We start from the raw sequence: 16,090 nt of genomic DNA, 5'->3' as shown, positions 1-16,090 counted from the left end.
AGCACGAGGGACAGATAAGAGATTGTGCCCCATGGCTGTGGCTGAGAACTCTCTAGAAGTCCATCTGCCTGCCCTACAGAGGGAGCAGGGCCAGCAGGTCCTCCCCTGGCTGGCTGTGTGGGGCTCACAGCCCAGGGGAGCACAAGGGAACAAGGACACAGGAGGGAGACAACAGAGGGGAAGAGGGCAGAGACAGCAATGGGCTGTGCTTCCCAAGAGTCCTTCTGCAAGGGCTGCTGGGGTAGCTCAGCTCCTCAGGAAGCAACAAGCTGATCCTCCATCCCCAATGAAGAACCATCTTGCTGAGTCCTTCGGTTCACACCCTGAAATCATCGCCAGCAGCTTTAGCAGGGAAAACATCTCCTGGTGCCACAGAGGCCACTGCCCAGGCCAGAGAGGCTAAAGCCCCCAGAGTTGATGGGCACTCCCTGAGAGCTGAGGATGCTGCCAACAGCAGCAGAGGTGGAGGATCCCACGGCGGTGTTCTGTGGGAAGGAGCTGAGGATGGGCCCGGGCAGGGTCACCACCACGGGCGAGGGCTGGATGGCCACGTGGGAGTCCTGGCACTGCCTGACACAGGGCTCATTGCAGCTGTTGGCCAGCGGGGTGGGGCCGCAGGGCTGGCAGGGCCGGCACGGGCTGTAGCAGGACATGGCTGGGGGCTGCAGATGCACCTGGCAGAGAGGACAGAGGGGTAGAAAAGCATAAGTGAGTAGAAGCCTGTAACACCACCACAAGGGAGAGAAGACATGAGAGCTCACAAAAAGAGCTGGAAGGATCGTAGGGAAGCCCACAGGCTTCTCATTCTCCAAAGCCCAAAAGAGACCTGCAAAACTCTACTGTGCTCTGGGAGATCCCTTCCTAGCCCACACCACAGTAGGCACCTAAATGAGCTCCAGCCTCTCTCCATGACACCTCTTTTGCACCTTTCCATCTCCCATAGAAAGCAGCCCCAGAATCAGGTATAGAACAAAGAGACAGCTTTGTGCTGAAAAATCCCCCAGAAGCATAATGATGAGAATGAATAAAAGAAGAATAAAGAGCTTCAGACTTACCTTGTTCCCAAGGAGACTGTGTGCAGGAGAGGAGTGGATGAGACAGTGAGGAGATGGAACAGCTTTTATACTGCTCCTGTGCCGCCCCAGGCCCACAGTCACTGTGTGAGGACAGTAATTTTCCAACAGACTCATCTCCAAAGCAAAATATCCCACCTAATGCCCCAGGTTGTGTTTTGTTTTCCATCACCATTGCCAGTGCATTTCCTCATTTCTGACGTGCCCATTATGCTATGCAGGCTCCTTTCAAGTTCCAGGATGACAGATCCAATGATTTCCCAAGATGAATCAAGTCCCTATCACGAGAAGATGTACCCTCAAGTGCAGGAGGGGTCTGTGCAGATGTAGGACATGGAACTGGGAACTCTGGTGATGTTTCTTTCAAACCTCATTACAGAAAGATTTGACTCTCCCCCTGCCAATGCAGGAGTCTGTCCTGGGTACACAAAGGCTCCTGTGCCTAATGACGTGACTTATCCTTCTCCCTCAATCCTTTACACATTTACTTGGAAGAGTCATCCCCTCTCATGGCAGTCTCTGGGGGTCTCATATCACTGCCTTCAGTCAGCATGAAGAAAGAAAATGTCATCCTTCCTAAGGACCATGGTTACAGTTCTGGTGGAGTCTCTCCTCAATACATGAGGGTTGTGTTGGGGCTTGGCACAGCACCTTGTTTGTCCCATTCTCCTCACAGTGCCACGAGCTTTGGCTGCATGCCTTAAACCCTGACCAGCAGGAAAGAGTTTTGCAAAACATGTTGACTGTCCTATGAGCCCCTGAAGCTGTGGGAGAGTTGGAAAGAAGGTCACGCTGTCAGCAGTGGCTGTTGTGGCTGCCTGAAGCTGTGTACCAGGGTACAGCCCAGTGCTTGCACCACCTTTCCTGGGTTATGGATGAATCTGCCCTTGCTGGAGGGCAGTTGTGACCCTGCAAGGGACATGGGTCTACAGACACTACACCCTCTTGGCTTGGCCTCACACCAAAAGGCTGACACAGAGCCAACCCAAAATTAGAGCGTGACTTGCCACTGGTAGGGAGAGCCTCCCCCTAGAAATTTGCCTACTGAAGGCATTCCCTTGCCCTCCTGGGGCACTCCCCAGCTGCCTCCATGTCTGCAGGGCAGAGAAGTGCATCACTCCTTTATGTGGTTTGACAGCTGGTTTTACACCCAGAGCCCTTACAAGCACATCCCCTCCCTCAGTGTTCTGAGGTGCGTGGCACTGCAGGGATTGTCACTGACATCTCTCATTTACTAGGGAGTTGGACAAGTTCCTGCTTCCCCAGGGGTGTTGGGTTACTCTCCAAGCAAGCTCAATGCTCTTTTTGGGCATGGTAAACAAGGTATGCTGAAGCATAGATGCCAAGAGAATACTCAATGCACGGGACCATTGATGAGTCCCTAACAGTGTGGGGATGTTTTCTGCAACCCCTTCTATCCCTCCACAGAGCATTCAGGAGAGCTCCTCAATACAGCATGGTCTCTTTGGCCAGGAGAATGAGACTTGTGCAGCCACTCCACCCTCCAAGCCTCTCCCCAAGGCATCTCTCACAAGAGAAAAGAGAGGCTCTAAGACTGTAGCATAGTTCAGCCTCCAGCCCATACTACTGGAAGAGGTTTTTAATTTCCAAGTGCAGATCTTGCTGTTTGTTCTTCTTGAATGCTAGAGGGCCCCTGTGGCCCAGTTCTCCAGATAGTCAATAACTCACTTCATAGAAGCCATGACCCAGAATGCATTAGCAGGTTTTCACTGGTTGACTCTTGTCAGGCAGTCTTTTTTTTGACACCTATTCACTGCTGGGAAGGCTCCCCCACCTTCTCAGAACTCTTAGGGGATGCAGCAACCTGGGAGATCTTGTAGGTGAAGATTGAGAGAGGCATTGTCTCCTCTATCTCCACACTTCTGAGATCACCTTCCATCATCTGAAAGACACCCCCTTCCTGAGCAGCCCAGGATATTGTCAGATGCCATTTCCACAAGGGCCCAGGGCTCTCTCATGATGCCCTCCAGAACCCCTGTCCTCTGCTGCAAAGCTCTTTGGCAGCCAATGATCTCCAGCCTGTAGTGGGGAGGAGATTTTTCTTCGCCCAGTAGGACCTTGTGCACATAAACCTTTCCTGCTGACTTTCCAAGGAGCCCAATCTCTTGACAGCAATTCCTTCTAGTAAAAACCAAGAATCGCCTAAGTACCTCCACCTTTCCTTGTCCTCAGTGAAGCTGCTACAGTCAGCCTTTGGACTTCTCATCTACCTGGAAGAATTTCTTGTGCCCATCATGTATTTTGCCTGGTTCAAACCCAGCCAGGCTTTTGTTGTCCCTAGTCCTGCATGCTCAGACAAACTGGCAAGCATTCTCCCCAGAGAAAAGCTCAATAATAGGAAGACAGCTGAAAATTCTTGCTACAACGGGAGCTGTATACAATTGCAATTCACTCCAAGCCAACATCCCCTGCGTTCATGGAACCCCACCACACTTCAAGCACATGTTCTGCCTTCACTGACACAGCATCACCTAGGATATCCTTGGGTGCCTCATCTCAGCACATGAAAGTAGAGCAGGAATGTTGAAAATGACAAAATGGAATGGCAGCAGAGGTTGACGGAAACCAAAACACAACCTGTGTCACTAGGTAGAACATTTTGTTTTTGAAGTGAGTCTGTAGGAAAATTACTGCTGTCATGCAATGTCTGTGGGCCTGGGGCAGTGCAAGAGCAGTATAAAAGCAGGTCCTTCTCCTCACCCTCTCATCCGCTCCTTCAGCTCCATCTCCTTCAGTACAAGGTGAGTTGAAGTTTCTTCTCTTTTCTTCTCTTTCTCTTCATATTCCTCCAATGCACCTCAGCTCATACCTGCCCCAGTCCTACGTGGGGTCTTGGAACTGCTATGACGGGAGAGGGAAGGGGAGGAAGTTCTGTCATCACCAGAGGTTGAAACTTGGTTAAGTGTTTCATGGCAATGGGCTAGGAAGGAACATCTTTGGGCTTGGTTGCTGTCCAGGGGGTTCTTTTGGGCAGAAAGGAATGTGATAGCTGTGGATCCCACTGCAAAGTTCCCAGCTCTTTTCTCCAACTTGTGACTTATCTCACTCTTAGTGGGGGAAAAGACTGCTCTTCATCCACAGTTTCTGTTCTGCTTCCCTCTTCCCTCTCTGCCAGGTGCATCTGCAGCCCCCAGCCATGTCCTGCTACAGCCCGTGCCGGCCCTGCCAGCCCTGCGGCCCCACCCCGCTGGCCAACAGCTGCAATGAGCCCTGTGTCAGGCAGTGCCAGGACTCCCACGTGGCCATCCAGCCGTCAGCCGTGGTGGTGACCCTGCCCGGGCCCATCCTCAGCTCCTTCCCACAGAACACCGCCGTGGGATCCTCCACCTCTGCTGCTGTTGGCAGCATCCTCAGCTCTCAGGGAGTGCCCATCAACTCTGGGGGCTTTGGCCTCTCTGGCCTGGGCAGTGGCCTCTGTGGCAGGAGGTGCTTCCCCTGCTAAAGCTGGTGGCAATGATTTCAGGGTGTGAACTGAAGGACTCAGCAAGATGGTTCTTCATTGGGGATGGAGGATCAGCTTGTTGCTTCCTGAGGAGCTGAGCAAGCCCAGCAGCCCTTGCACAGGGACAGGGCCAGCCTGGCCTCTTGGGAAGCACAGCCCATCCCTGCCTCTGTCCCCTGACACTCTCTCCTTTCCCTCCTGTGTCCTTGTTCCCTTGTGCTCCCCGGGGCTGTGAGCCCCACACATCCAGCCCGGGGAGCACCTGCTGGCCCTGCTCCCTCTGTAGGGCAGGCAGATGGACATCTTCTGAGATCTCCACCACGGTTATTTGGTGCAGACTCCTATCTGCCTCTGGTGCTCCTTCAACTCAGATTTACCTAGTTTTCATCTTTTGACTCATTAAAGTTCTACTGCATTTGAGCCATTGCCTTTTTGTCATCATTTCCCCTGTATTTGCCCTCACAAATAGACATGGGGTGTAATTGGGTATGCATGTATGGGGACCATTATCACAGGATAGCTTTGACTATCCTTAGAGGGTGATCCTCTGTTTTTCAAACTTCTCTACCTATCTAGGACTGGATGGAATGGTTCAACACAGTTCAATGACTAGAGCTCCATCAGAGATGCTGTCATGTGAAAAAGGGAGATTTCCTAGACCCTTAGTGTTTAATTTGCCTGTCAGTGCCCCAGAAAAGCTGAGACCCTTGTGCCAAACCACTCGGTCAATGTCCAATTAGGGGACACTGCACTGAGCCATCCTGCTGGATCAGAGGGCAGCTCTACTGACAGTCAGGGAAACACCATCAGCCTCAGGGAGACCCCCCAGCAGGTCTTCCCACTTTTTACCCCTTAGTAGACCTTCCACTGTATTTGAGTATGTTCCCTGCTAGCAGAGACTGCAAACACCAGTGAAGGACTGACACTGACAGTTTATGGAATAATACTCTGAATCACATAAAATTGTGATAGGTTACTTTTCAAGGATTGCCCATGATAGTATCTGACTGCAAAAATGTATTCAAAGAAATACAAAACCAAGTTTTAATCCCTGATAAAAGTATTCAATGTGCACAGAGTGTGGTTCTTATCCAATAAGCATCCCAAGTTCAGCCTGTGGACTCTCCCAGCAGTTATGATGGAGTCTGGGCTCATGTTCCACTGCTGTTAACCAGCACACCCATGTCCTTTCCCCCAGGCAGCTTTCCAGCCCCAAAACTGCAGTGATGCAGGGTACTGTTGTGACCCAAGGGCTGGACCCAGCATTTGCTCCTGTTAACCTCATACAATTGGCCTAGGTCTGTAGCAGGCCCAGGGTCTGCAAGGCCTCCTTGGAGGTCAGAAGCCTGAGCTAGGAAATGCCAAGTCATGATGACTCGGGCCTTAGAAGCCCCTCTCTTCTGGCTTTCGGACCCTGCTTATCTCTCTGTAAGCCTATAGGTCACTTTCCCCTGACCCTTACTATTGGACAATTTCCAAAACCCCTGTAGGGTATAAAATCCCCTAATTCTGCCTGGTTTGATGGAAGACCTGTCACTGAGAACCTTCGTGGAAGACCCTAATAAAGAACCCTGCGTAACCTTATACAGCGCTTCTCCTTTCTCTCCCTGCATCTGCTGCTGCGGTACTTAGCAAGCTAAAGAGCTGAAATCATAGGGAGCTGATAATCACTAAGAGCTGAAATCACTTAAGCTTGCTTGGCTGCCTGCAGCTGGGGACTGCTTGGGAGTTCGGACGCTGTACTGAGCCTCCACTGAGTTATCCTGGCCACGGCACCCCACCGGGCTTAGCCCAGCTGGAAACTGCAGCAATATCAGCCCATTGATGCAGCCTGTCCAGATCCCTCTATAAAACCTTTCTACCCTCTACAAAATCAACAATCACACCCACCTTGGAGTCATCTGCAAACTTACTGAGGATACACTTGATCCCCTGGCCCTGGTCATCCATGAAGATACTGATCAGAAGGACCAAATACTCCCTCTCTTCTGGCTTTCGGACCCTGCTTATCTCTCTGTAAGCCTATAGGTCACTTTCCCCTGACCCTTACTATTGGACAATTTCCAAAACCCCTGTAGGGTATAAAAACCCCTAATTCTGCCTGGTTTGATGGAAGACCTGTCACTGAGAACCTTCGTGGAAGACCCTAATAAAGAACCCTGCGTAACCTTATACAGCGCTTCTCCTCTCTCTCCCTGCATCTGCTGCTGCGGTACTTAGCAAGCTAAAGAGCTGAAATCATAGGGAGCTGATAATCACTAAGAGCTGAAATCACTTAAGCTTGCTTGGCTGCCTGCAGCTGGGGACTGCTTGGGAGTTCGGACGCTGTACTGAGCCTCCACTGAGTTATCCTGGCCACGGCACCCCACCGGGCTTAGCCCAGCTGGAAACTGCAGCAATATCAGCCCATTGATGCAGCCTGTCCAGATCCCTCTATAAAACCTTTCTACCCTCTACAAAATCAACAATCACACCCACCTTGGAGTCATCTGCAAACTTACTGAGGATACACTTGATCCCCTGGCCCTGGTCATCCATGAAGATACTGATCAGAAGTGGACCAAATACTGAGCCCAAATACTGAGCCCAAATACTAGGGCAACACCACTAGTCACTGGCCATCAACTGGACTTAACTCTATTCAGCACCACTCTCTGAGCATGACCATAAAGCCAAATTTTTATCCAGTGAATACAACCCACATTCAAGTCATGAGCAGTCAGTTTCTTCAAGAAAATTTGGTGGGACAAAGAATCTATTAATAAAAGCTCCCCTGCCAGCCTCCTCCTCCTCCTTCCTCTCAGCATTTTTTGCTGACCATGATGCCCCAGGGTATCGAATATCCTTTTGGTCAGCGTGGGTCAGTCAGCCTGGCTATGTCCTCTCCCATCCTCTTGACCACATTCACCTTCAAGACCTTTTGGAGAGGAGAGTGGAGAGACAGGGTTGATGATGGTCAAGCACTGCCCAGAAAAACCCAAAATATTTCTGTGTTATCAGCACCATTCTAGCTCCAACTGCAAAGAACCTGTAGAAGGGTTAATTTGGTGAAATTGAACTCCACCTTGAGTAGAACACATAAAATGCTATTATCCATCACTGCATATTCATCCCAAGCAAACCCTCACAAAAACAGCTCTTAAAAACATATTTTCCTCAGGGCATGTTGAGAAACAACCTGCAGAGGAAAGAATGACACAGACATATGGGCTGGGATGCAGCAGAAGTTTAATGAGACAAAACACAGAAATAAGGTTGGTCTGTCTGGAGGTCTCTGTGCAGAAAGCATGAGGGACAGAAGGGAATCTGTGCCCCAGAAAGTGTCCCTCTTCCTGATCCAGAGAGGGAGCAGGGCCAGCAGGTGCTCCCCAGGATGGCTGTGTGGGGCTCACAGCCCCGGGGAGTACAAGGGAGCAAGGACACAGGAGGGAAAGGAGAGAGTGTCAGGGGACAGAGGCAGGGATGGGCTGTGCTTCCCAAGAGGCCAGGCTGGCCCTGTCCCTGTGCAAGGGCTGCTGGGCTTGCTCAGCCCCTCAGGAAGGAAGGAGCCGATGCTGCGTGCCCAGGGCGGTTCCATCCTGGGAGTCCCTGGGTTCCTTCGCCAGGGCCAGCGCCAGCAGCTTCAGCAGGGGAGGCCCCTGGTGCCACAGAGGCCACTGCCCAGGCCAGAGAGGCCAAAGCCCCCAGAGCTGATGGGCACTCCCTGAGAGCTGAGGATGCTGCCAACAGCAGCAGAGGTGGAGGATCCCACGGCGGTGTTCTGTGGGAAGGAGCTGAGGATGGGCCCGGGCAGGGTCACCACCACGGGCGAGGGCTGGATGAAGACATGGGAGTCCTGGCACTGCCTGACACAGGGCTCATTGCAGCTGTTGGCCAGCGGGGTGGGGCCGCAGGGCTGGCAGGGCCGGCACGGGCTGTAGCAGGACATGGCTGGGGGCTGCAGATGCACCTGGCAGAGAGAGTAGAGAGGAGCAGCCTGTAATAGGTGTTTGAAGTGCAGCCTGTCACAACACCATGACTCCAGCCAAGACGGTGACAAGAGATGGAGACGCAAGGATGCCCACAGGTTTTTCCTCACATTTCACAGAATCACAGAATTGGAAGAAAACTTCAAGATCATTGAGTCCAGCCCAGCCCCAACGTCTCAACTAAACCACGGCACCAAGTGCCACATCCAGTCTTTTTTTAAACACATCCAGGGATGGTGACTCCACCACCTCCCTGGACAGACCATTACAGAACTTTATCACACTTTGCATGAAAAACTTTTTCCTAATATCTAACCTATATTTCCCTTGATGCAGATTGAGACTGTGACCTCTTGTTCTGTCATTTTCTGCTTGGAGAAAGAGACCAACCCCACCTGACTACAACTACCCTTCAGGAAGTTGTAGATAGTGATAATGTTTAGCCCACAGCTTCCCTGCCAAGAGCAACCAATCTCAGAATATTCCTGCCCAGACTATCACTCTTCAGGAAAGCCCCAGCCTCCCTCCATATGACCCTCTCCCACATTCCACCTCTCACAGAGCAGTCCCATGATTCAGCATAGGACCAAGTGACAGGTATGCACTGGAAAACAGGAGGAGGAAGAGGAAGGAGAGGAGAAAAGTGACCCAACTCACCTTGATCCCAAGCAGACTGAGGCAAGAGGAGTGGATGAGAGGGTGAGGACGAGCTCTCTCTTATATTGCCCCTGCATCGCCCCAGGCCCAGTCACTGCACAAGGGTAGTAATTTTCTACAGACTCACCTCCAAAGCAAAATATCCTCCCTAATGCCACAGGCTGTGCTTTTATTTCCATCAACACTGCCATTTGTTTTCCTCATTCCTGACATGATCATTAGGCATCCAAGGATCCTTTCAAGTATTGAGATGAAAGACTGAAGGATTTCCCAGCCAGGGATACATCAGCACAGGCAGAAGATGTGCTGGAGGTGTCTTTGGAAGGAAGGGATCATGGGACCAGGGGAAAATGGTAACACTGATTTCCACCTTCCTTGGCACAGTAAGGTCCTGCTGAGGGCAAGGTGTGTAGTGTGGCTGTTTAGAGCTCTGGGTTTGGCTACAGCCCAGTATTGGAGATGTTTTCTCTTTGCATAGCAGGAGCTGCCCTCGCTGGAGGGGAACTCATCCTGGCCTGGAACAAAACCTGAAGACATCACACACTCCTGGTTTGGCCTTTCACCAAAAGGCTGACACACAGCCAACCCAAAATTAGAGCATGACTCGCCACAGGTAGAGAGAGTCCCTCCCTGGAAATTTGCCTACTGAAGGCATTCCCTTGCCCTCTGGGATGCGTCCCAGCTGCCTGCATGTCTGCAGGGCAGGGAAGTGCAGCACTCCTTGATGTGGCCTGGTTTTGTACCCAGGGCCCTCTTCAGCACATCCCCTATGCTCAGAGCTCCTCTTGGCTTCTTGTGTTTTTCCTGGACCTTTCTTAATCTTTGACCACAGGATGCCTAAGATGCTGCCAGCTTTTTTAACTTCTTTACTCTTCACAGGTGCCTCCATCCTGCCAGATGCCTCACTGAGTGTAAGATTTTTGATGTCTGGGGGCTGTACACTGCTACCCATTTCCTTCCTGACACCAGCTCTTCCTCTCCACTCTCTGTGGTGTGACAGCCAAGACTGCCCTTGATTCCAGCATTCACATCCAGTTCTTCCTTCTCAGAGGCAGCTGTGCATCACTGTTTTTGCCCCATGACAGACTCCATGAGACTGGAAGGAACCTCTGGAGATCACCTAGTCCAACCACCCCTCTGCACAGCATGATCACCTCTTCGAGGATGCTCAGAGCCAAGTCCTGAATTTCTACAAGCACAAACAATCCTCAACCTGCCCGTGTCAACCACAGGCGAGTTCTTTATCACTCTCACACTAACAACATATTTTCTTATGCTTCCCCAGAATTTCCCATTTCCAGTGTGCCTATTTCCTCTTGTCCCTTCTCTGTAGAAGACTCAGGAGAGCCTGGCTCTGTGTTCTGGACTCCTCCCACAGCTCTTTTAGCCATTGCTGAGCAGTGTGCCAGATGCCCCCTCTCCTCCAGGGTGTACAATCAAGCAGCTCCTCCTGTTCCAGGGGCTCCAGTCACCACATGGGCTCTGAGGCCCTTTGCTGGACCTGCACCAGTGTGTCTGTGCCTCCCTTATACTGGGCAACTGCTTTTGTGGCACTGATTTCTCAGCACTGCGGAGCAGAGGAGAGGGGTCACATTCCACAAACAAACCCCTTCCTAATGCAGCCTTGGATGTTGTCAGGTGCCAGTTCCACAAAGGCCCAGGCCCTGCAGGACCCCCTTTCTGTACTGCAAAGCTCTTTGGCTGCCTCACAGCCCCAGACTGTGGGGCGCAGGAGTTTCTCCCTCCAGCCTTGCAGAACTTTGCCCAAAGGGGTTAAACAGTGCTGGCCCCAGTGCCCTGTGGTGCACCTGCCAGCTGCACTTCATCACATTCATCAGAACCCTTGGAGACCTGCAGCCAAGCCAGATTTCAGTCATGCTCTTCTAGAAGTCAGGATGCCAATTTTCCTTCTCCCAGTCATCAGCTGCATTCCCTGACTGCTGGCACCTCCCAAAGGGGGCTCAGAGGTGCTTTCTTTGACACCAACACTCATGTGCCCATCACCCGGTCACACACATTGGTGTTTAAATGTTCCCACAGCTGATCCTCCTCGTCTGCTGTGGGGAGGTTTTCCCTACCCCTATTTCTGAGAAATATCAGGAGGTTAACCCTGTGACACTAAAATGAAGCCTTGAAGAACCTTCTCCTTTCCTGTATCCCCTGTCCCCAGTGAAGCTGCCCCAGTCAGCCTTGGCTCAAGCCTCCCTTTTGCTGTTGCCCTGTGTGGATGATCTTCTTCTTTCCCACCACAAGCTTTCCTGATTCAGCTCCAGGTGGGCTTTGGCTTTCCAGCCCCAACCCTGGAACACTCAGCCTGGCAAACAATCTGCATCAAGAGGAAGGGAGGGGAAAGCATTTCCCTGGGGAAGCAGCGTCCAGTGGGTGCTGGAGTGAGGTGAGAGGGAGGAGAGAGCAGCAGGCAGGACGTGCTGCGAGGAGAGGAGCCTTTGGGTGCTCTGCTGCTCTTTGGGGCAGGGCAGAGCTGGGGCTGTCCCTGCAGCTGCCAACAGTGGCAAGGCACTGCCCGAGCCAACATCCCCTGCCTGCACGGGACCCTCGGGCATGGGGGCACATCCTGTGCCTGCACGGACACGCTCTGATCCCGGCTGTGCTCAGGCCTCGAGTGGCACACGTGAAAGGAGCTGCAGCACAGACCAAGCATGCCAGAAATGAGGAAATGAAATGGCAGCCTTGGTGGAAATCAAACCACAACATGTGGCGTTAGGGTGGATATTTTTCTTTGGAGGTGAATGTGTTGGAAAATTACTGTCCTTGTGCAGTGCCTGTGGGCCTGGGGCAATGCCGGAGCAGTATAAAAGGGGATCTTCTCCTTGCTCTCTCATTCACTCCTCTCACCTCCATCTCCTTGGGATCAAGGTGAGTCTGAAATCCTTTCTTTTATTCTTCCTTTGAGTTTTCTGACCCTATCCACCCTGTGGTCCCATGTAGGTTATGGAGAACTGCTTGTTATGGGAGATGGAAAGGGCAGAAATTGTTCATGGAAGGACCTTGGGGTTTGTCTGAAATGTCTCCTGAGCTGTGGAGGAGCCTAGGGCTTGGTCACTCTTAGGGGGATTTCTTACGGCTGAGTAGGAAGTGAGGCTGGTGGGCCTTTCTTAACAACATTGTGCAATTTTTTACTTCTGGCTTTTCTCCAGATGATGGATTAACAGAGTTCCCTCACTCAGCCCTGTGCTCTGCTTCTCTTCTCCCTGTTTCACAGGTGCATCTGCAGCCCCCAGCCATGTCCTGCTACAGCCCGTGCCGGCCCTGCCAGCCCTGCGGCCCCACCCCGCTGGCCAACAGCTGCAATGAGCCCTGTGTCAGGCAGTGCCAGGACTCCCATGTCTTCATCCAGCCCTCGCCCGTGGTGGTGACCCTGCCCGGGCCCATCCTCAGCTCCTTCCCACAGAACACCGCCGTGGGATCCTCCACCTCTGCTGCTGTTGGCAGCATCCTCAGCTCTCAGGGAGTGCCCATCAGCTCTGGGGGCTTTGGCCTCTCTGGCCTGGGCAGTGGCCTCTGTGGCACCAGGGGCCTCCCCTGCTGAAGCTCCTGGAGATGTCCTGGGGAAGGAACCCAGGGACTCCCAGGATGGTAGTAGCCCAGGGATAGATCAATGTCCTGGGGAAGGAACCCAGGGACTCCCAGGATGGTAGTAGCCCAGGGATAGAGCATCAGTGCTCTATCTACCACTCAGAGTGACTTCTTTCTCACCTTTTGACTCATTAAAGCTCTGCTGCATCCCAGCCCATGCCTCTGTGTCATCCTTTCCCCTGTACATACTCACCCAACATGTCCAGCAAGAGACGTGCTGCTGTGTGGTTCTGGGCGGGCGTTGTTGAAAGTGGTGTTGCCATGGTTGTCAACATCACATTCATTATGTTAACACAGCATTGATTATTCATATTTTGTCACCTTTCTAATTTACCCTGCCTTTCTCTACCTGCAAGAATTACCCCACACAGTTCAATGACCACAGATATTCCAAAAATACTTTTAGTTCTCCCAAACAAAGCTTTCAATATTTCTCTTCTCTGTTGTCAGAAAGCCTGCATCCACAGCCTCTCATCCACAAGTAAATGTCCCACCTCATTCACCACCCTGGTCAATCTTCATGTATTTCACTTCCCTTTCTGGAGATCTTTTTGTGTTACAGTCCAGTAGGCAGCATAGCATGCTTGATGCCATCTGGGGAGTGCTGAGCAGAGTGGGATCTTTGCTCCCATTGATATCCTGTTGATAGTTGTGCTCTGAGAGCCCAGGATGTTGATGACAATCCTTGGTGTCCAGGAACACTCCTGGCAGTTCCACCTGTTTTGATGGTATTAACCACAAAAGCACCTCATCCTTTTCAGAGACTGAAGTGTGGGGATTGACAGACACGGATTCTTCTAATGCCAGCAGAGCATAGCCAGTTTATTACACAAGTTCACCAGTATTTATAGGTCACTACATTTGTACAAAATTTTCCACTCAGACCCCTTTATCCCAGTCCTTTTAGAAACACAATCTTCTTGATTATCATTCTTACACTAGTAATGTCCTTGTTACCTCTTTCACCAGCAAATTCCTTGTTACATCTTCCCTTGTCAGAGCGGTCAGTGTCAGAGAGTCAGAGGGACCAGACATGATGTCTTCACTTCTGTTCTTGCCTTGAGTTTCTCTCCCGCTCAGCTTTCACTTTACCAGGGCCAAAAGGTCGGTGGCACTACCCAGCCCAGCTTATGTAACTGTCTGATCTTCCACACTGAACGATGTGACAGGGTTGGCTGCTACAAAGCCAACTTCATATGGAAGGGGCTGACAGCTGGGCTGTTAGCCAGAAAGAGTTAGTTGAAGAAGAGAAGCTGGTAAGAGTTGTCTTTGCCCCTGAAAGGAGTTCTACCAAGGTTGTTGACATGGAAACCAAGGAGAAGAAAAGATAAATAGGGGGCCTTGTAGTTGCATGTTGGTGGAAAACAGTGGTGGAGACTGCTCTGGACCAATGAACATTATGTTGATTTATTGTAGCCAATGAATAGGTATAAACTTTGTGAGAAGGTATAAAAGACAGAATGCTGTTAAAATAAACAGTGAGAAGCCTTCTGAAGTGCATGGTGTTCTTCTGTGTGTGGTGACTGTCTCAACAGTGAGTACTTCAAATCTGGACCCTCTGAGGATATGTGTCATCATGCCCACCTGCATCCTGCAGCAGTTCAGCCATTCCCCTCCCTCAGCTGCTTCTGCACAGCCCTTTGAGACCCTCAACCCATACCTGATGCCTCTCCCTGCCTCCCTCTCCCCAGAAACTCTCCCAAGAAAGCTGCATTCTGGAAATCCACAATATCAGAACAGCCTGGAAGAAGAAAGGACTGAAAGCAGGCATGGGGACACTGGAGATTGAAAACTGGACATGAGTCAGCAATGTGGGTTTGCAGCTCAGAAATTCCATCAGGCTGCACAAACAGAAACACAGCCAGCAGGTAAAAGGAGGGGAGTCTCCACTTCTTATCTGCTCTTCTTAAACCTCACCTGGAACCCTGAATCCAGTCAGGAGTCCTCAATTCAAAGCAGGCATGGACCTGCTAGAGCAGCTCCAGACAAGGGCTGCAGAAATGATCACACAGATGCATTGCCCCTACCATAAAGAAAGGCTGAGGGACTCAAGGATTTTCAGGCAGGAGAAGAGCAGGCTCTGGGGAGACCTTTTGATATGTAAGAGGGTGAATGAAGAAGGTGGAGAGACATGTTTTCTCAAGGACTGCAATAATTGGACAAAGAGCAAGAGTTTTAAACTGAAATAGGATAAATACAGAAGGGACATAAAGAAAAATTTAACTGTGATGAGTGTGATGAGTGTGATAACAGACTGGGAAATGTTGCCTAGATAATGATGGGGTGTTCCATCTTGGTAAGGGTTCAAGCCCAGGTTTGCTCCAACCTTTTATGATGCAGTGAAGGATATCCATATCCATGGCAACAGGGTTGGACTAGATAAACCTTAGTGGTCTCTTCCACCCAGACCCATTCTGTGATCCCATGATAAGACGTCTGTGAGAAGACAGCCCAATGCACTCTGCACCTCCCTCTGAGAACATCCTGTGTTAGGATGAGATCTGCTGGAGTCTGATTGGAATCCAGTACCTCTGACTGGATAGTAACAAAATCTCTCCTGAGTACTTGTGTCACAATGTTGAGCTGAGAAAGAAAAAGGAAAAGAAGTGCAAACAAAGTAGATGTATACCTCTGGAAAATGTAGGGAAATTCTATCCTCATAAAAAGAGGCAGAGAAACACAGAACCCAGAGGGTCACTCAGTGCACACTGAGCACACCCAATGCCAGCCTGTGCTGACAGCCAGTGCAAAACCAGCCCCAACAACACCCTCCCAGAAACACCCCTGGGACAACAGCTCTGCCTTGGCAGAGTGTCTGTCAGGGGACAGAGGCAGGGATGGGCTGTGCTTCCCAAGAGGCCAGGCTGGCCCTGTCCCTGTGCAAGGGCTGCTGGGCTTGCTCAGCCCCTCAGGAAGGAAGGAGCCGATGCTGCGTGCCCAGGGCGGTTCCATCCTGGGAGTCCCTGGGTTCCTTCGCCAGGGCCAGCGCCAGCAGCTTCAGCAGGGGAGGCCCCTGGTGCCACAGAGGCCACTGCCCAGGCCAGAGAGGCCAAAGCCCCCAGAGCTGATGGGCACTCCCTGAGAGCTGAGGATGCTGCCAACAGCAGCAGAGGTGGAGGATCCCACGGCGGTGTTCTGTGGGAAGGAGCTGAGGATGGGCCCGGGCAGGGTCACCACCACGGGCGAGGGCTGGATGAAGACATGGGAGTCCTGGCACTGCCTGACACAGGGCTCATTGCAGCTGTTGGCCAGCGGGGTGGGGCCGCAGGGCTGGCAGGGCCGGCACGGGCTGTAGCAGGACATGGCTGGGGGCTGCAGATGCACCTGAGAGA

The 16,090-nt window shown here is 51.6% G+C and overlaps 3 protein-coding genes and 2 pseudogenes across 3 annotated transcripts; 2 read left to right on the top strand and 3 right to left on the bottom strand.

Annotated features, from left to right (window-relative positions):
- Positions 1-344: 344 nt before the first annotated feature.
- LOC121359330 (feather beta keratin-like) lies at positions 345-1,128 on the bottom strand. Its single transcript, XM_041478216.1, has 2 exons — positions 1,056-1,128; positions 345-655 (listed from the first exon to the last, which is right to left on the bottom strand). Exon 2 carries the CDS (start codon positions 651-653, stop codon positions 345-347), a length of 309 nt encoding a protein of 102 aa, XP_041334150.1. The 5' UTR covers positions 654-655; positions 1,056-1,128.
- A 2,609-nt stretch (positions 1,129-3,737) lies between these two features.
- On the top strand, positions 3,738-4,536 carry LOC121359328 (annotated as a pseudogene).
- A 3,622-nt stretch (positions 4,537-8,158) lies between these two features.
- On the bottom strand, positions 8,159-8,464 carry LOC121359331 (feather keratin 1-like). Its single transcript, XM_041478217.1, has one exon. It carries the CDS (start codon positions 8,462-8,464, stop codon positions 8,159-8,161), a length of 306 nt encoding a protein of 101 aa, XP_041334151.1.
- Positions 8,465-11,960: 3,496 nt separating this feature from the next.
- LOC121359329 lies at positions 11,961-12,711 on the top strand (annotated as a pseudogene).
- Positions 12,712-15,755: 3,044 nt separating this feature from the next.
- LOC121359327 (feather keratin 1-like) lies at positions 15,756-16,061 on the bottom strand. Its single transcript, XM_041478214.1, has one exon. The coding sequence runs from the start codon at positions 16,059-16,061 to the stop codon at positions 15,756-15,758; it is 306 nt and encodes a 101-aa protein (XP_041334148.1).
- Positions 16,062-16,090: the final 29 nt, after the last annotated feature.

This window comes from Pyrgilauda ruficollis, unplaced genomic scaffold, assembly GCF_017590135.1.
Source record: "Pyrgilauda ruficollis isolate IOZ18807 unplaced genomic scaffold, ASM1759013v1 scaffold432, whole genome shotgun sequence".
In the NCBI taxonomy this organism is placed as follows: domain Eukaryota; kingdom Metazoa; phylum Chordata; class Aves; order Passeriformes; family Passeridae; genus Pyrgilauda; species Pyrgilauda ruficollis.
The sequence above is the reverse complement of the archived record's forward strand: the minus strand, read 5'-3'. Positions and strand labels throughout refer to the sequence as shown.

Excerpts from the sequence above, each read along its gene's own strand:
- LOC121359330 (XM_041478216.1), bottom strand. The coding sequence starts at position 653 with ATGTCCTGCTACAGCCCGTGCCGGCCCTGCCAGCCCTGCGGCCCCACC.
- LOC121359327 (XM_041478214.1), bottom strand. The coding sequence starts at position 16,061 with ATGTCCTGCTACAGCCCGTGCCGGCCCTGCCAGCCCTGCGGCCCCACC.
- LOC121359331 (XM_041478217.1), bottom strand. The coding sequence starts at position 8,464 with ATGTCCTGCTACAGCCCGTGCCGGCCCTGCCAGCCCTGCGGCCCCACC.